The sequence below is a fragment of the Camellia sinensis genome, chromosome 4 (assembly GCF_055761805.1).
Source record: "Camellia sinensis isolate YWXY chromosome 4, ASM5576180v1, whole genome shotgun sequence".
Lineage (NCBI taxonomy): Eukaryota > Viridiplantae > Streptophyta > Magnoliopsida > Ericales > Theaceae > Camellia > Camellia sinensis.
Window position 1 is genome coordinate 73,054,534 of NC_138964.1, and position 17,967 is coordinate 73,072,500.

General features: G+C 36.6%; 1 protein-coding gene across 1 annotated transcript; it reads left to right on the forward strand.

Annotated features, from left to right (window-relative positions):
• Positions 1 to 9,137: 9,137 nt before the first annotated feature.
• Positions 9,138 to 10,650, forward strand: LOC114309920 (uncharacterized). The gene is made up of 4 exons (XM_082925154.1): positions 9,138 to 9,381; positions 9,542 to 9,637; positions 10,053 to 10,126; positions 10,376 to 10,650. The coding sequence occupies exons 1-4, from the start codon at positions 9,321 to 9,323 to the stop codon at positions 10,583 to 10,585; spliced, it is 441 nt and encodes a 146-aa protein (XP_082781280.1). The 5' UTR covers positions 9,138 to 9,320; the 3' UTR covers positions 10,586 to 10,650.
• The last annotated feature ends 7,317 nt before the right edge of the window (positions 10,651 to 17,967 follow it).

Sequence of the window (17,967 nt, forward strand, 5' to 3'; positions counted from 1 at the left end):
TTTGCTGGTCTCCCACCATACCACTAGCTTCCATTCAGTTGGGAGACCATCAAATGGGCTGGCCGACCATCTTTCATTGGGTTGAACCTTTTGAACTGGTCGGCCGACCAGGGGAAGTGGTCGACTGACCACCTGAGCTGGTCGGCCTGCCTCCCCCAGTCTTGTCTCTGTGAGTGTGTACCAGCTGTGCTAGTTGGAAGGCACAGCCTGTATCCTCCATACACGTATATGGAGGATCTTGAGCCTTGGTTTTTAGCTTCTTGAGGAAGCTTTGGCCTTTTATATCTATAAGAGAGGCCCTCCTCATCCATGGCACAGGTTCAGAACTTCTTGGAAGGCTTCAATACATATCTCTCTCTTTATCCCTATATTTTGGGTTTAAAAGGGTCTTGTTCTTGAACCTTTCCACACCACCTCATAGCCTAACCCTTCCACCATTGATTGGAGATTCTTGGAGGCCATTTTCAGAGGTTAAGGAGTTGGGTTTTGGGTCCAGAAGTTGCTGTCTTGCTGAGCTTCAAAGGTAACACACTTTTTCCCTCTTTTAAGTTTTATTTTGATCCATCTCTTAGCCTTATTTGCATGCATATTTGACCTTTGTTGTCAACTGAAAAAAGTTTTATTTTGAGGTCCTTTTGATGTTTGTGTAAGGTCATTTTGTTGTTGGGGGTCATCTACCCCCTTGAATGCTTCATTTTGCCTTGTTTTGAGCCATACCCTAAGGCCTTTGTTTTGACCTTTGCTTGACCTTTTAACCACTGAAATCCAACGGCTTTTCAGTGGTTAACATGTGTTTTTGAGAGCCAAAATTAGAGAGGGGTGACCCTCTCCCTCCTTGTCTTGTTCACTAGCATTTTTGGCCTTACAATGGGGCCTTCATTTCCACACCTCCAAGCCTTGTTTCAGGTCCTTTTCAGTGACTTTCAAGGCCTTCCTAGGCTCTTTCTAGAGTTGATTTTTTCACCTTGGGTGTGTCTCTTGCATGTGTAGAATAACCCCTCTTATAGCCTATCAAAGAAGCATGTCATTCTTGCATGCATTGATCATGTTTCAGTGGGTTTTTGGGCTTTATTTGGCATGTAATGTCTCTGAATTTTTCTGGTTTAGTGGCCTTTTGAATGCTTCATATGCTTGTAGTGTAAACCATGCTCACTAGCTTCCATTGCATGTTGTTTTGGCCATTGATTCTAGCATATTTTGGTCATGTTCTAAACTGATTTTATTCATGATTTGGGTTGCCTTATCTCTTTTTTGAGGTCCCATGGTCGAATGATGCTTGCTATGCATTCTTGTAGTGTAATACCCTTGCCTAGCTTCGAGTTTTGAAGCCTCTTGCATGCTTAACTTGAGTTGTTTTCATGTTTTGGCATCATTAAACATGTTATTTCAGAGCTTCTACTTGTGCCATATTCCCATGTTTTCCACTCTTTAAATGCGTTTGCGAGTTGTGCTTGTATGCCTCATTTTTGGACCATTGCATGAGCTTCATTTTTGTGCATTGCAAGCCATTATTTTAGTCCATTTTGCCACTGTTTTGGGTCTGCATAGGGACTGCTTGGGGTTGGTTTGGTCATTTGGGCATCGCTTTGCATACCTTTAGTGTAATGCGCTTCACCAGTTTCGGTAATTGTGCCATCCAACATGCATCGGGTGAGTTGTTTGCATGATTCGGGACCATCTTGTATGTCATTTTAGAGCTGGAACATGTGTCATTGTATGCCATATTTCATCCTTATCATGCTTTGGTAGAGTTGCACTTTGTTCCTTAGGCTTGGTCCCTTGCATTTGTGCATGTTTGCATATATCTTCTCGCCTCATTTTCATCATATTGGCCACTGATTTGAGTGTGGCCGAGGCCCATCCATCTTGGTTTAAGTCCATCTTGCATTGTGTATGCCCTATAGTCCATGTTATCGCATGTTTGATCATTGCATTGCGTATGCCTCGTTCATAACATTGCGTATGTTAGTGCATTGTGTATGCATGCCATATAATCCATGTGCATTGAGTATGCCATTGATTAGTTCATAGCATTGTGTATGCCATTTGCATGCTTACATGACATTCCGTGCATCTTCGCATCATTTAGTTGCATTGCATTTGGATCACATGCTAGAGTTGCATTTGTCCATACATTGTTTGTTGCATTGTGTTTGGAATAGGAGTTAGTCCAAACACGGGAAACGAAGAATATTTCATACTCCAAGTGATGAAACGTGCCTCGATTCCCGGTCACCGACACTCTTGACCATCCATGCTGGAGTTGTTGGTTTTAGTTGCTTATATGTGCATTCATGTCCCATTGAGTCGTGCAATTCGACTCCTCAGCCATCACGCATCGGGATGAGTGATTGGTGGCCCGAGGATCGAGGACTACACTTCCTAGGGCTTACGCAATGATGGGGAGAATGGTCGGGCACACATATGTTGAAAATACCTTGCCTTCTCTCTCCCTTGCCTTTGTTGCAGAAAAAGCAGAAACCGGGAGAATGAACTGGTCGGCTGACCAGGTTTTCTGGCAGGTCGACCACCTTTTCTGGTCTTCACCACCAAGGGTGGTCAGCAGGTGGTCTCCCTTGCCCATAGCTTGGTCGGCAGCCTTCCCACAGCTTCCTTGGGTGGAGTTTTATCTCTCTGGAGCCTCGTGCAACTTTCTGAAATCAATTGCAAAGAAAGGCGAGCCGGGGCATCGCGATGGATTTCCCGACAAGGCGATTCGAGCATGCATGCATCCTTTATCATTCGAAACAGAGTTGAGGCAGTCTATTTCATGTAGCTTGCATGTTAATTTATTTGCTTCCTTAGTTTAATTTGTTAATTAATTAATGTTGTGTAATATTTAGCTGTAATTCATTATTGATTTCGGTTGTGTAATAACTAGTTTAATTAGCTTAGATTAGCTAGTTGGTTCTGTATTATTTATTCAGACCCTCCGTGAGAGGGCGAACTTTGTAATAAGTGTGCGTGTGTGTGATGCATGTCATCCAACCCCACGTCTTTCTTCCTTTTATTTACCAACTTATGATGGTTAGTTTTAGGGCGTGTTTCAATTAGCATCTATATGTTCGCATGTTTGCATTCATTCATCTGTATTGCATGCACTGGGCTCGGCGCATCATGCTAACTGCATTGTATTTCCATTCCAAGTTAAATACATGTATCGATTGTTGCAACCCATATGCCATCTTAGAATAGCCGAGCCTATTGTAGTTGCATTTTTGCATGTGTTGCATTAGGCATTCTTAACATAGTCAGGATTCATGCATGATTTCTAATTAGCTTCTTTCTTTAGCTTGGAGTACTCGGTAAGTGTTTATGCTTTAGCATCCTTGCATGCGTGTGAGTGACTGCCATGATAGCATGCTTACCATGAGGCTTTGTGCTTACGTGATATAACTGCCTGAATGCCTATGGGTGAAGGTTGGGTTGCGTGAATTGGAATAATTCATCGAAACCCGTGTTTTAGCCTACTTGCGAGTAGCAAACTTCAATCCATTTCAAAACAAACGGATATGCGATGCTTTGTTCCAACTTAGGCAATCTAGTCTATACTTGTATGCTGTGCGCATCACACAGTAATTCTAGGCTTATAAACCAGAATAAGAGCACATGTGCTTTCAAAAACTTGATATCATGCTTACTAGTGGCCGATCTTCGATCGGGCGAGCGGGGGTGCTCATGAAATGACCTTCCCCAATCGTACCCAAGTTCCCAAGCCGAGGCAACTTTGGTGATGACAGACACGTGGCCTTAGGCACGAGTCAGGGTTTCCTAAATTCCCCCAAAACAAAATATTTAGGTAGCGACTTTGTATTTGGCAAAGCAGTCCATGTTTGACACTTTTTTCTAAAAATCTATTTTCAAAACGATTTGCCGGATTTGGACTCTTTGGTGATTTATCGGTCTCGCATTGCACTTTGCGGGATTAGATTTAGAACCGTGATATTTGAGTCCGAACTGTAGTGAGCCCAATGAACAAAACGAGATTTCTCCCGGGACGATCGGGACGTCTACACTTTGAAATACTAAAATGCTCTGCTCAATCAATCTGAATTTTGTGTAGTTATATTTCAGCAATCATTTCAGTCTAGATGCAAAAACAAAATTTAAAAAATTATTCTCTAAAATAGTGTGAATCAAATTCAAGTTTTTTTTATAAAGAGATTTACATATGTATTTAGACCATATATTGCTATTTTTCCAAAAACAGTGTGAATCAGATTTTCTATCATGTATATTGTTGGTTGAGTAATATTAGGAATCATAAAAAAAATATCATGAAAATGTTCATGAAAGGTTCTCCATCATTGGATTATAAATATAATAAAACATCACACATCAATCAAATGATGAAAAATTTTCATAAAATATTTCATAATATTTTTTTCATGATTTCTAATATTATTATTGTTGATTTTCGTATGTCTTTTGGAATAAATGTGTAAGTACTAAAATGCCCTTGAGAGGCTATTTTTTGGGGGGGGGGGTTGGAAGACTCAGGGTCTGGATAAAGATGGTGTGGCACATCCACTGTCCCGAATTTGCCATCCTTGTGTCCAATTGACAGGTTAAAATCAGTGGACAACATATGCATAGTCATCTGATTTGATTAAACAAGCAAAAGGGAAGGATACAATTTGCAAAAAAATAAAATATAAAGAATAAGAAATAAAACTAATTACTTCTTGTGTCATAACTCTCTCATACCAATAAGAATGCCACACATTTTTTTTTCTTTTTTTTATAGCAAATTATAAGATGTTAACAAGTTAATAAGTTTCTCTAAATAAATAAAACTACAATACTTCTATTGATTGAAATTTTGCATCCACGCATGAAATTTTTTCCCTTTATCTATTCCATTGTCTATCATTTTAACATTCAATATTTTTCTATAATTTTGAATTCTAAGCTTTTTTTCTTGAAATTAAATAGTTCAACTACTTGAGGTAAGTTCAATTTCTTATTATTGAATTAAACACTTGTGGGGACATAATTTTTGAATGACAATACGTGGCCGAGGTGACACTGAAGTGTCAGCTGAGGTGTCACGTGTCCTGGTCATGATGCCGAGATGATCTCGGCTAGGCCGAGGTTATCTGCGAGGATACCGGAATCCGGGATAAGCGGATAACGGACACGAGTCCTAGAATGGAAGAAGACTTCAGTTTGGGTAAAGATAAGACTCTTAGAAAGTTTATCCTAATCCTACTGGGAGTCTAAGATTAGCAGTAATCCTAAGTCCATTGAAGATAGGCTTCTATTGGGACAATGTTTGTGTTGGCTATAAAAGAGAGGCAGCCTCATAGGTCTAAGGTATGTCCTTTATGCTCTGTCTAGTGAGTTAAGCACTATTGGTTATCTTTGAGAGATATTTTACTGAGTTGATTGTCGGAGTGCCCCCGATTGGACGAGCTACCGCCGGAATCTCTTCTTTCTGTTGCAGGTTGTTCGGGCTTAACCTATTCTTCTGGTGTTCTTCAGTTGAGTACTAAGTTGGCAGTGTGGTCGAAAATTGACGCACACAATTTGCCACCGTCTGTGGAAAAGAAAGGAGAATAGATGGCCAACGACGGACAGAAAGAGAAGGTTGGGGACGACACTCCTACTGAGAGTGGGAAACATATTGACCTTGACGTTGAAGAAGAGAACTGAAACAAAGAGACTCATGATAAGAATCATAGAGGAAAGGACGTCGGCCAAGAGGGCGGCATACCGAAGAAATCGGACCGGAGCGGGTATTATAACAAGGACGACCTCTAGGTATGGAAAAATAGATGCCTGCGGAGGGATGACGAGATGAAAGGAATGACAGACAAATTGGTGGACCTGCAAACGGTCGTCAATTTCCTGATGCAGAACAACGTCATGCAGCCACCGTTCCCGCTACAAGATACGCCGATTCCAACGGCCAAGAAAGGTGCCCAGAAAGGGGGGCAGAAAACGGTTCCTGCAGTCCCTCAGCATGGCGGGACCAAGGGACATTCTCACCGGCCATCACGGGAGGTCGGACATGGAGAATCCCAGAAGACACGATCTCGGCCTAGATGATTAGGTCCGAGAAGAGAAGAGCTCAGCCTAAAGTGAGCAGATCCTAGATTCTAGAAGACAAGATCTCGGCATGATTAAGTCCGAGAAGAGAAAAGCTCAGCCTAAGTTAAAGACTTTTTATATAAGGTCCACAAAAGAGTAAGTGGAAACCATGAAGAGGGTTAGAGAATGATGCTTGGGAGTTGGAATTTACAAGCTAAGGTTGGTTTAACACTTGTTGAAATTTTAAGAAAAATTTACAAGTTGAAGTTAAACCGAGGTCATGTTTAACACCTGTTGAAATTCTAAGAAAAATTTACAAGTTGAAGTTAAACCGATGTCATGTTTAACACTTGTTGAAATTTTAAAAATTTACAAGTTGAAGTTAAAAGCTGAAGTTAAACCGGGGTCATGATTAAAAGTAGGAATGACATAAGTTCCATCACCTCAGGATGCCGAGGTAATAGAACCTAGGGGGCAGTTGTGGGGATATTATTTTTGAATGACAACACGTGGCCGAGGTGATACCAAAGTGTCAGCCGAGGTGTCACGTGTCCTGGTCATGATGCCGAGATGATCTCGGCTAGGCCGAGGTTATCTGCGAGGATACCGGAATCCGGGATAAACGGATAAGGGACACGAGTCTTAGAATGGAAGAAGACTTCAGTTTGGGTAAAGATAAGACTCTTAAAGAGTTTATCCTAATCCTACTGAGAGTCCAAGATTAGCAGTAATCCTAAGTCCATTGAAGCTAGGCTTCTATTGGGACTAGGTTTGTGTTGGCTATAAAAGAGAGGCAGCCTCATGGGTCTAAGGTATGTCTTTTATGCTCTGTCTAGTGACTTAAGCACTATTGGTTATCTTTGAGAGATATTTTACTGACTTGATCGTCGGAGTGCCTCCGGGTGGACGAGCCACCGCCGGAATCTCTTCTTTCTGTTGCAGGTTGTTCGGGCTTAACCTATTCTGTCGGTGCTCTCCTGTTGAGTACTAAGTTGACAGTGTGGTCGGAAATTGACACACAAAACACTAATATAAAAATAGTGAACTCGCTGCATCGACATAGAGCAATGCTAAATTACCCAATAACTTGTCCAAAATATTGGATATTCTAATGATGCACCTACTAATCCCTAGCATATGGATGTAATCAAAGAAGGATTTGCAATTGGCACATCAATTAGACAATTGAAAGATTGACACATGTTAGAAGATTGCATGAAGATGAGACGAGGATTCAAACTGTGGGGTGGAAGTGTGCTATAGCTATATGATACATGATATATCATTCATTTGATGGAAAGCATGTGTGGTCATTAGAACAATCCAAGCTGGATCTTCTAGGACACCCTCAAAGAGGGGACACCATACCCCAAAGGAGGTGGGGCGGTAAGGGAGATGCTCAAAAAGAAGGAGCACTTTTTCACACTCTCATGTCATTTCCAAAAATGGTCTGTCCTAATACCAATTTCAAGAAAATGGATTCCCTCTTTTTGTGAGGACTGTTTTGTCCCCTCAAAATAGTTTTTAAGAACTCCAATCCCATTATTGTATTTGCACCTTTTTAAGGAGATCAGAAGTTTTTTTTTTTTTTTTTTAAAAAAAAAAAGTAAATAAAAGAAAAAAAAAATGATAATGATATATGTAAACAAAAAAATAGAGAAAAATTTCACTTCATGTTTAAAAAAATATTTTGAAATTAGTGATAAATTATATAAACATTAAAAATTAAAATTATAAAAAACATGATCCCAAAGCTGTTTTCAATGCTTTGTTTGGTTGAAGTTTTGAAAAATTAATTCCAATATAACATTCCAAAACTTATTTAAGCTTTTGCTTGGAGAAGAGAGTTTTTTTTTTAATTTTGAATTTTGAAAAGCGCGACATGGGTCTAGCTGGTCATCCTCCTGAATGTTCAGCCGGTTGACTAGAACATTTTTTTTTTTTTTTGCAATTGACACCTGTTATTTGAAAAAAAAAAAAGAAAAGAAAAAGGAATTTTGTTTTTAATTTTTTTTGACAAAAATAATATATATATATATATATATATTTACATTTTAAATAAAAAATATTAAAAAAAAAATCCAACCAAATATATAATCAAAAGTTATTTTCAAGTAGTAATTGAATATTTATTTTGAAAAAAAAAAATTATTTTGTTTGTAATATTTTCAATTAAAAACAAATTTATGTTATTTTTTTTATTAATTATTTTTTTGAATTGAATTTTAAAAAGAGTTTGGTTATGAGTTTTGAACATGATTTTTAATAGAGTTTTGAGTTGTGCATTTGGTTATGAGTTGTATCTTTTTTAATTAAGGTTTGAAACTCTTTTTAAAACTTATAACTAAATAAATTTTCTTATTTCACATGTCATATCAAACATTCAAAACTCATTTCAACACTCAACTCAAAACTCAATTTAAAATTCTTTTCAAAACTCATAACTAAACAAATTTTCTACACTCAAATCATAATTCCAAAACTCACAAACTCAAAACACAACTCTATTATCAAATCATATTTCTAAAAGTCTACCAAACACTACCTAAGATTTTATAATTAAATTTTGAAAATTCATGTAATTTCCCCAACAAAAATTTAAACAATAATCTAATTTTGCTATATAAATACAAAAATTATATAGAAATTTGTACAAATTGATGTGACTACATTGTTAATTTAGGAAAATTAAACAATAGTTTTGAAGTATCCACCATACTCCTTCACCAATCACTATTTATTGTGCTCATTATTTTTCAATCACCAAACATAAATAGTTAATACTCTATCTTTTTCACCAATTATACTACCATAAAATATCACGTAATCATACTTTCAGACTACTGAATAATCATCCGTTAATTTAACATTTTAAAACAAAGTACGCACCAAAGTAAGTGTTAATTGTAAATTTTGCATGAATTCCCTGTAAGGATGGATATTCCTACAAATTTTGTAAACAATACAAATATTTTGTTTATTTTTTTTTAATAAAAAAAACAGTATTTTTCAAAAGAAAGTAAAAGAAATAGGCAATCCCAATTTAATAACTTAATGTGCACCTCACAGACCATGTATGCATCCATTTATATATAAAAGCAGGTATTCCCGCATGCTATCAACCATTCAGAAGCTGTATTGCATATCTTAGTTCTTCAATAGAAAGAAAGAGAAACCAAAACAGAAAAAAAAACAAAAAGAGAGAGAGAGAGAAAAGAGAACCCACATTCTCTGTTCATCACCTTTCTCCATTTCTCTTCTTCACACACATCCTTTCGTGGTCCCAAATGAGGCCTTCTTTGCTAGTTTCACTTTTACTTTTCTCCATTCTCATTTCTGATGTTCAAGGTATGCTCAACATATCATCTCATAAACATTTGAATATGGACACATTTGGCTTTATTCTTGGAGGCCACTCGTGATTTTATTTATATAATCACATCATTCTGTATGAAGTTTCTGTATAATTTTTCAATTTGTGTATAACATTAATCTCAATATTTTGCAGCTATTCGGTTGAACAAAGGATTTCTACCAGTTGGGCATGATCAAATCCATGTAGGAGTCGAAGTCGCTATTCACTGCAAAGATGAGAATTGTTCAGGTACCAATACCATGAAGAGAAGAATTTCAAGAGTAACTAAGGAAATCCACCACTGGTTACCAAAAATTCATGAAGACTACTATGGACCTAGGATTCACAACCCCAAGCACCATTAAGTCTCTTTTTAGAACCACCGGGATTAGTTTAGGTGTTTTTTTTTTTTATAAATTTTTTTATGCTTGACTATTATAGTTTTCTTCAGAAGAGAGGTGGGTTTTAAAAGGCTCAAACCCATGACCTTGTATTCCACAAAACAATTTTGTATCTTCTTTATTTTGATAGCTTATATGGATTGTGAAATTTGAATTTCTTGAATAGAATTTCATGGAAGGAACATGTGAAAGAGTTGCACATATGTATTACAAGTCCAATACCATTTCATATCTCAAATGGTTTTCTCTTTCTATCATTGCAGGAAATATTAGAAAACTTGTCTCCAAGGCCAATTCTAATCCTACTACTACTAATACCGCCACCACTATTTCAAAGGTTGGTTTTTCATAAAGAACAAAGTCAGTTTCTAGTGATAGCAGGGTTTTAAATATGGGCCGATTCGTGTTTGAATTTTAAACTTTTGATACTGATATTTGCAGATACGAAGCCAAATAATATATAATCGTATCACTAATTTCAATACGTATCCCGATACCATTTTTTAAAACTATGATCACCGGACTACTCCCCCCTCTCTTCCTTTTTACTTCCTTTACATAACTGTAAATATGCTTATATGTACAGAATGACAAGAATGGAGGGACTAAAGCAGGGTCCATATCCACCGGGAAATTGAATACCAATGGACTCAGTGAAAAAGAGGAAAGCTTTTCCGTTAAATCATCGCCAGTTTCTGAGCACCGGGAGGCCTCCCCCGAGCACTATCCTGACATTTTAGACATAGCTGGGATGGACTATTCTCCTGCAAAGAGAAAACCTCCAATACACAACTAAGTGGTGTTTGTTAGAGAACCAAACTAGCAGACAAAAAAAAAAAAAAGAAAAAAAGAAAAAAGAAATTACTGTTAGAAAGATGAAGGGAGAGAGAAGTTGGAAAGCATTACAGAAATGCTGCAGTTTTTTAGGGTTAGCTAGAAAGATTTTGTACATAGCATATTCTAAAAGTGTTGTTAAATTAATATATTATTTGATAATTGAGTCATAAGCACTTGGGGTGCTTACTATATAGGCCTTGTAATCTAAATAATATTACATTAATTGAAAGTATCATAGTAGCCCCAGATTAATGCTTCTTTTTGGTAAGTACCAAGTACTTAGTCAATTTAATTCATTCAATATTTGTGCTTGAATTAGCTTGTACCTCCTCGTCCAAGAGAGAATGATAATCAATATCGAAATTGTGTATAGAAAAGTCTTGTCTTGCACATGAAATAACAGTCCATCATCCAGTCCATTTGATTGACAAAAGGGTCTTAGATGGCCAAAATATAATTTTACTATGACCATCTATTTCTAATATCTTATCTTATGTAAGTCTAGTTATCAGTATTGAATTAGAGCTATGTGTTAGTAATGAGACTTATTATATTAATATTGTGTTGACAAATAAGACAGTAAGAATGATATGGCATAAAAATTTGACAAATATAGTATCACAGATCAAAAAAATATTTACACAAAAGGATCTCAAAAAGACATTATATCAAAAAATTATCTGGTAGATTTGATTTCTATGTGATGGTGTGCCCATCCTATAATAGGGGACACATGACTATCTTATTTTGAAATTATGGACAAAATAGTTGGGAATACACTTGTTATTGAAATAGCATACCAGGTGTTCTATATAAATCAAACTTGGTAGATAATTTCTTCAACAATATCAACTAAATCTTAAATGAAAGGCTACAAACATTACAGTGATAACAATTCCTCCAAAACTTTGTCTGAGTTGGGGACCATAGATCTTGGAAGAAAATGCATAGAAGAAGGCAACAGGGGACAGCATTGAATGAAGTAGGTGGTGGTGCATTATATGAGCCAAGGCTTTTTGTGTGTTTTGTGCAGTCATGCAGTGGCCCACCCGGGTATATGGGGGATGGCCCGCCATGTTTCACTTATTGATTGCGTGATATGAGTAGTCGCTCTTTCATGTGGGCTCACATGTCCTCTGTTGGGTCAAATGAGTAGTGTGGCCCAATGAGCTGAGAATGTGGTGGACCGTGAATAAAGGGCAGGGCAAATGGGGTACAATGTCTTCAACATTTTGGACCAAACTTGATGTGTATGAAAATGCCTTTTAAGTGTTTGGAAAATCAATATGCATTCATAATGATGCATGTAGACATGAAAGATGAATGACTACTAATGCTTCTATAATTGGTGGGCAGATATGATTGTCGAGTTGTTGGAAAGATATAATGAGTGTAAAAATGATTGTTCCATCAAGTTCCTAATTAGTCAAGGGAGATAATTTACTTGGGCTAAACTAATTAACCAAGATTCATGCACCTGATTCGAATTTTAAGGATTTAAGATAATGATGGTAAAAGTAGTTGTGAGGATATAATTTTTGACATGTTCACGTGGCTAGGTTTAGGGTCAAGGTGTCGCGTGTGGGTATAAGATGGGCCGAGATATGAAAATGATCCATATTCGAGTCGATGTATAAGGCGAAGAATAAGAGTTCTAGTAAGTTGGGTAAGCTTAGGACTCTTTTGAGAAGACAATCCTAACTCAATTAGGAGAAATGACTCTTAGTGATTTGTTTATTTTATTTTATTTATTTATTTTATTTTAATTTTATTTTTTATTTTTGGGTGTGTGTTGAATAGGTGATTTGTTATTCCTGAAGGGAATAAGAGTTTGTCAAAAACATGATTACTAGAAGGAGGCAGGGACACTTCTATATAAAGGCAAGCAACCCTACGGCTGAGAAATATGTGAATGTACGCGAATTTATGAGTGTGAATTTGAGTTATTGTTTCTCTATTGAAATATCTTGAGATGTTAGTTTATTGACTTTAGCATTAGAGTGCCCTTCTAGTTGATGAGCAACCGGACTTTGTGTAACTACTCTGTCTCACATCGGAAGTTTACATGGGTGATCTTGGGCATATAAGACACTATTAGTTTGTTACTAAGTAACTTGAACTTAAATTTTTGAATCATGTTGGTAAACCTACAAGTTACTTGGGCCAGTGGTAGTGGGCATTATAAATGGTATTAGAGCAACCCATGCATACAAATCATGTGAATCACTATTTTGGGCTAGCCACGAGATTGTCATAGTATTTTGATTGATTATGGATTGTCGTGAGAACGCGAGGATTTATAATTTTTGTAAAGATTCTATCCTACATCGAAAGTTTGCATGGGTGATCTTAAGCATATAAGGCACCACTAGTTTGCTATTAAGTAATTTGGACTTAAATTTTTAGATCATGTTGGTAGACTCACAAGTTACTTAGGCCAGTGGTAATGGGACATTATACTTAGTTCCAACATTCCAATAGAAAAATTAGAGTTTGATTTTGTAGTCAGATTTTAGCACACACAATAGTCGAGCGGAATAACTAGCTGAGACTTGCACAATTAACTAAAATTCTTGCAACTTGACTCTAATTCCCCAATTCAATCTATAGTCTCCGATGTATCAAAAAAATAAAATAAAATAAAATATAAATACAAATAAATAAATAAAAAACAAGCAAAACAGCTTACATTGGTATTTGTTAATGAATTTCAACACTTTTCTCCTCCTAGATACAACTATATACATAAGTTTGCTACTCTTGGTCAATGTAAATGTCCTGTTTGTTAAGCAAATTTCTAATAAATTCATGTGATGTGTTTCTGTACGGGGGCGAAATATCCTCTGCTTTCCGTACTCCTTGTACTCTGAGCTTCTCTTGACGGCGTCTACCTGGCAACACAGAAACGGTGAGCTGCCCGGCGGTGGTGTGCCGGATAGACCCTCCGACGATCAAGTTAGTTCACTTGAGGAAAAGGAAGAAGACGGAGAGAGAGAGTGTTCTCTTTTGGGAAGAAGTTGCATACCTCTAACGTTCGCCCTCCTCCCTATTTCAAAGTTGGCCATGCAGCCTCAAGATCATGTACGCACTACCTCTGCTGTCCTTTCCTGGACAGGTGGCAGTACTCGTCTCTCACCACCTTACGTGTGTAAAGGCTTAGTCCTCCCAACAGTACACGCAGAACTGCCTAACGGTATTGAGGCATATGTGGAGCAGATGTCCCTTCCTTCGTGCCATTGGCCCAGGTGGCACACCTGACCGCAGTACCACGACCGGCCTATTTCCCAAGGAGAACTATCGCTGCAGGCGCTCAACCGCGCTATGCCCCACCGGACTGCCCCTTCGCAAAGGGGCGCCGGGGGGGGGGGGAACGCCATGGACCGGGCTGGAGTTGACCTGTTCGTCGTGGCCGGTCGCGAGGCATGCCGGCCCCCGTCCGCTTTGCTTTCATCCGAGGTTATATTGAATCTTCCCATCTCGGCTCACCGGTCAGAGACGCGTCATCCCTCCCTTGTCCACAGTTTAGCCCGAGCTATCCGTAGCTTGGTCTCGCCTCTTAGCTGTGCGCACCGCCGTATATTTGCTAGTCGCAGCTCGGCCAGGCTAGGTTTCCGCCTGGTCAGTCCATCCTCGAGATAGAGCAAAACAGACCCGTCCAATCCCGGCTCGGCCGTACTAACGGCGCAAATCTCCCCTCTCAGTTTCCATACTATTTTAGCATGCAAAATTGTTTTATTCATTAATGTTAAACAAAAATGCTTAACGTATTGATTCCAATCCATTTTTTTTTCATGCATAAATGTTTAATGTATGAATTTTCCAGAATGTAAAAATGTTTTTTTAAGTGTAACCTCAGTTGTATCCATAATTTGTACACATTTTAGATTAGTAACTCTTGTCATCAGTACGTTAGAATTAATTACTTTGACTATGCTAACTTTTCTCCTTGACAATTAGGCATAAACTATGACTTAAAAACCAAATATAAATATGAAAACAATATTATTTATTTATTTTTATTTATTGCACAATAATCCTCAACTTCCTAAACTTTCTTCCCTTTTTTCCAATCAGTTTATTGATTTATTACAAATATGAAAAGTATTATAGCAAAATGGATAAGTAAAATTCAACAATAGTTAGAAAGTCAACATTCACCAAATCCAACAACCACTGCAAGGAATAGCTGAAACTTCAATAAAAATAAAAATAAATAAACAAATACATAAAATCCTCATAATAAGGGAGAAATAAAATGAGTTCGAATTTGTTAAAGTTGAATTTCTCAACTTTATGGGTGAAGTTGACGCATTGTGTGATTAATATGTACTTATTTCAATAATTTGAACCATTCATTTCATATGACATGTTGAGAAGAATATGTATGTAAAAAATTAGACTGATCAAACCAGATCAAATCGCATACATATTATAACATATGAATAGTCTATTTTTAAAAGGCTAAAAAACACTTTATCCCCTGTGGCTTTAGGTTGTTGCACATTACCCCCTGTGATTTGAATGTATATAGATACATCCCTTGTAGTTTTAGACCTTAGTTACATGAAGCGGGAGCGTGGAATTGTAAACATTTCAAGAATTGTTGGTGGATAGCGTTTGTATATATTTTAAATAATATATAAAAAGATATTGTAAGATTATATTTTTTTTCTCAAATGATAATGGAAATATATTTTTCAAATATATTATTATATGAATATAAATTGAAAAGTTATCCCAATAATGTTTTCATATAAATTTATAGTTCAAATACATGGATATAAGTTAAATTCGAACTCCTTAATTAATACTAGGCCCAAACATGAGAAGCTTATGTAAAAGTTAGCCAGTCCAATATTCTTATAATTTTTATTATAAGGCTCATTTTATCAACAAACCACAATATATCCTAAGGCCTTATTTGGGAATTTGGCTATTTTAATTGATTTTTTAGCTTTTTGATAATTTTAACTTGATTAAAGTAGTTGTATTTGGGAAGATAGTTGACTTTTTATTTTTATTTTATTTTTTATAGTTGATTTGATGGTTATAAGAGAAAATGTGAAATGATTATAGTTTAAACGTAATATTTTGACTTATTGACTATTTTAGCCTATTTTATCTTTATTAGCTATTTTTGTCACCCTAAATAAGCCCAAAAGCCTAATAGATAATTTCATTATCTTTTTAATAAATGAAAGTCTTTTATCTGACCAAATAAAAAGAGAGAGTTATAATTCTAGTAAAAGAGTTTTTCTTTTGGCAAGAGTTCCAATTAAAGAAAGAGTCCAAAATGCAACAACGATAGAAGAGAGAGAGAGAGAGAGAGAGAGAGAGAGAGAGAGAGAGAGAGTGAGACAGAGAATGAGAGAGACAAAAGAGATAGAATGAGAGACAGATAAATAGAGAGAAGATTGATCGACATTGAAGTTCATAGTTTCGTCCTCATCATCTTCACACAGCCAAGTTTCTCTCTCTCTCTCTCTCTCTCTCTCTCCCTCCTTCTTCTTCTTCTTCTATCTTGCTATTGTGTGTGGGCAATGTGCCTTTTTTGAGTCTAAGGCCCGTTTCCCACATAAATGTTGGACTAACTTGCTTTAATAATACCTTCAACAATGAAAACTAAGTTAAGACCTAGTCCGTCATAACTAAAAAATTTCAAGATTCGGAAGCAAACAAAAGGGAAAGGCCATTTACATAAAAGCACCCAACACCTGTTTTTGACCAATTTGAAAATTGGCCTATACTCACTTTCTATTTTATGATTTTGGTGGTTAATTATTTCATACAATTCATTTTTAGTCCTTAAACCTTTAATAAACCTATGACTAGGTGATTTGAATAAAATAAATATCATTTATTTTAGTTTAAATGAATAAAGCCACATTTTCTATAAAATAGGTGGTTTTCAATAGATAAAAAAAATGAATTCTTAATAATCCATGGCCTTAAATTTAAACAAAAATAAATAATATTCATAAAATCATCCAAAACAAACAATTTGTAAGAAAGGCATTTAGACTTGGATTATTGAAAAATAATGTAAACAAGGACATGCATATGCTATAGAGATTAAGAGAACTTACCCGAATACCTACTTTATGCGTATTTCATACATTACACAAATCAAATATGACCTAATATGCAACTAATCATATAAGAGATGAACCTATGCCTGGTTTGAGGCTACTAAATGATGTTTATGTATAAAAAAGCAAATAACAAATACAATACAAAAATACAAACTGACTACATGATGATTCAAACAGGGCTTAAAACATAATTTCTATATGATTACATGGTCCTAAATATGTTGTTCTAATGAAAATAAAAGAAATATAATGAAAAAGGCGAGAAAAAGGAAAAAATATGCAAACTTACATGACATATGCGTAAACGAAGCCCTAAGCTTTCTTGATTACTAAAACTAGGGATAAAATAGGTACATAAATAATAAAAAGACAGAGAGTTATGTACTGTTTTAAAGAAAACATGAAGAAAAGTGAGAAAACTTTACTTTCTTGCTTGCAAGCTTTCCTCAAGCAAAGGTTTTTGATCTTAGTCCAAACTTCGAAGCTTCATAAGGTTTTAGTTGCTATTTTAGTGGGAATTTTTGGTGTTCGAAGAAGGGGGAGGGTGTCTTTCTCTAAAGCCCTCAAATGCTCTAAAAAAGTTCACAATTTTGTAACTCCTTCAAGAAGGGAGATGAGAGGGGAAGGGGAAGAGGTGTTTTCATAAGCACTTCTAACTTGGAGAGAAAGCCAATGGAGGTTTCTAGGGTTGAGAATTGCTTTCTTCCTAGTGTTTCTCTTCAATTTCGCATTGCCATCTTTACAAAGTTTCCATTTTTGTCTATTAGGGCAAGGTGCGGCTGCACAAGGCAAGTGCAGCCGTACAATTCAGGTATGGCCGTACCATGCACGGATGCACGCACGTGTGGCCAAGGGTCCAGGTGTCTACTTTGCAAGTTAGGTACGCATTTGCATAGCTAGGTGCGACTTTGCATGACTTTTGCTTACTTATGACCCAAACGAGCCCAAATTGTTCTTAGATCAATGGTTTTGATAAAAACCAGCAAGTAATTTTGGAAAACACAATTAATCCAAGTGCAGTTGGGCTTTCTTTTCTTCTCGGGGTTGAAAATTTGGTTTTTGGCTGAAAAATGAGTTCGGGCGTATTTTGGCATTTTTTCTGTAAAAAGTTAGTTTTTCTGGTCGAAATAGGGTGTCACAACAACTTTAAGAAATTTCCAACATTCTATGGATGAAGGTATTACCATTTCATCATTGAGAGGTCTACAAGCATCCAAAATCTTAGAGTCAGTCAAAATGGGATGTCCAC

What these genes read in the sequence shown, in the direction of transcription:
- LOC114309920 (XM_082925154.1), top strand. Translation starts at nt 9,321, where the DNA reads ATGAGGCCTTCTTTGCTAGTTTCACTTTTACTTTTCTCCATTCTCATT. An exon ending in TCTCATTTCTGATGTTCAAG is followed by an intron (nt 9,382 to 9,541) that starts GTATGCTCAACA and finishes AATATTTTGCAG; the next exon opens with CTATTCGGTTGAACAAAGGA. An exon ending in CCGCCACCACTATTTCAAAG is followed by an intron (nt 10,127 to 10,375) that starts GTTGGTTTTTCA and finishes TTATATGTACAG; the next exon opens with AATGACAAGAATGGAGGGAC.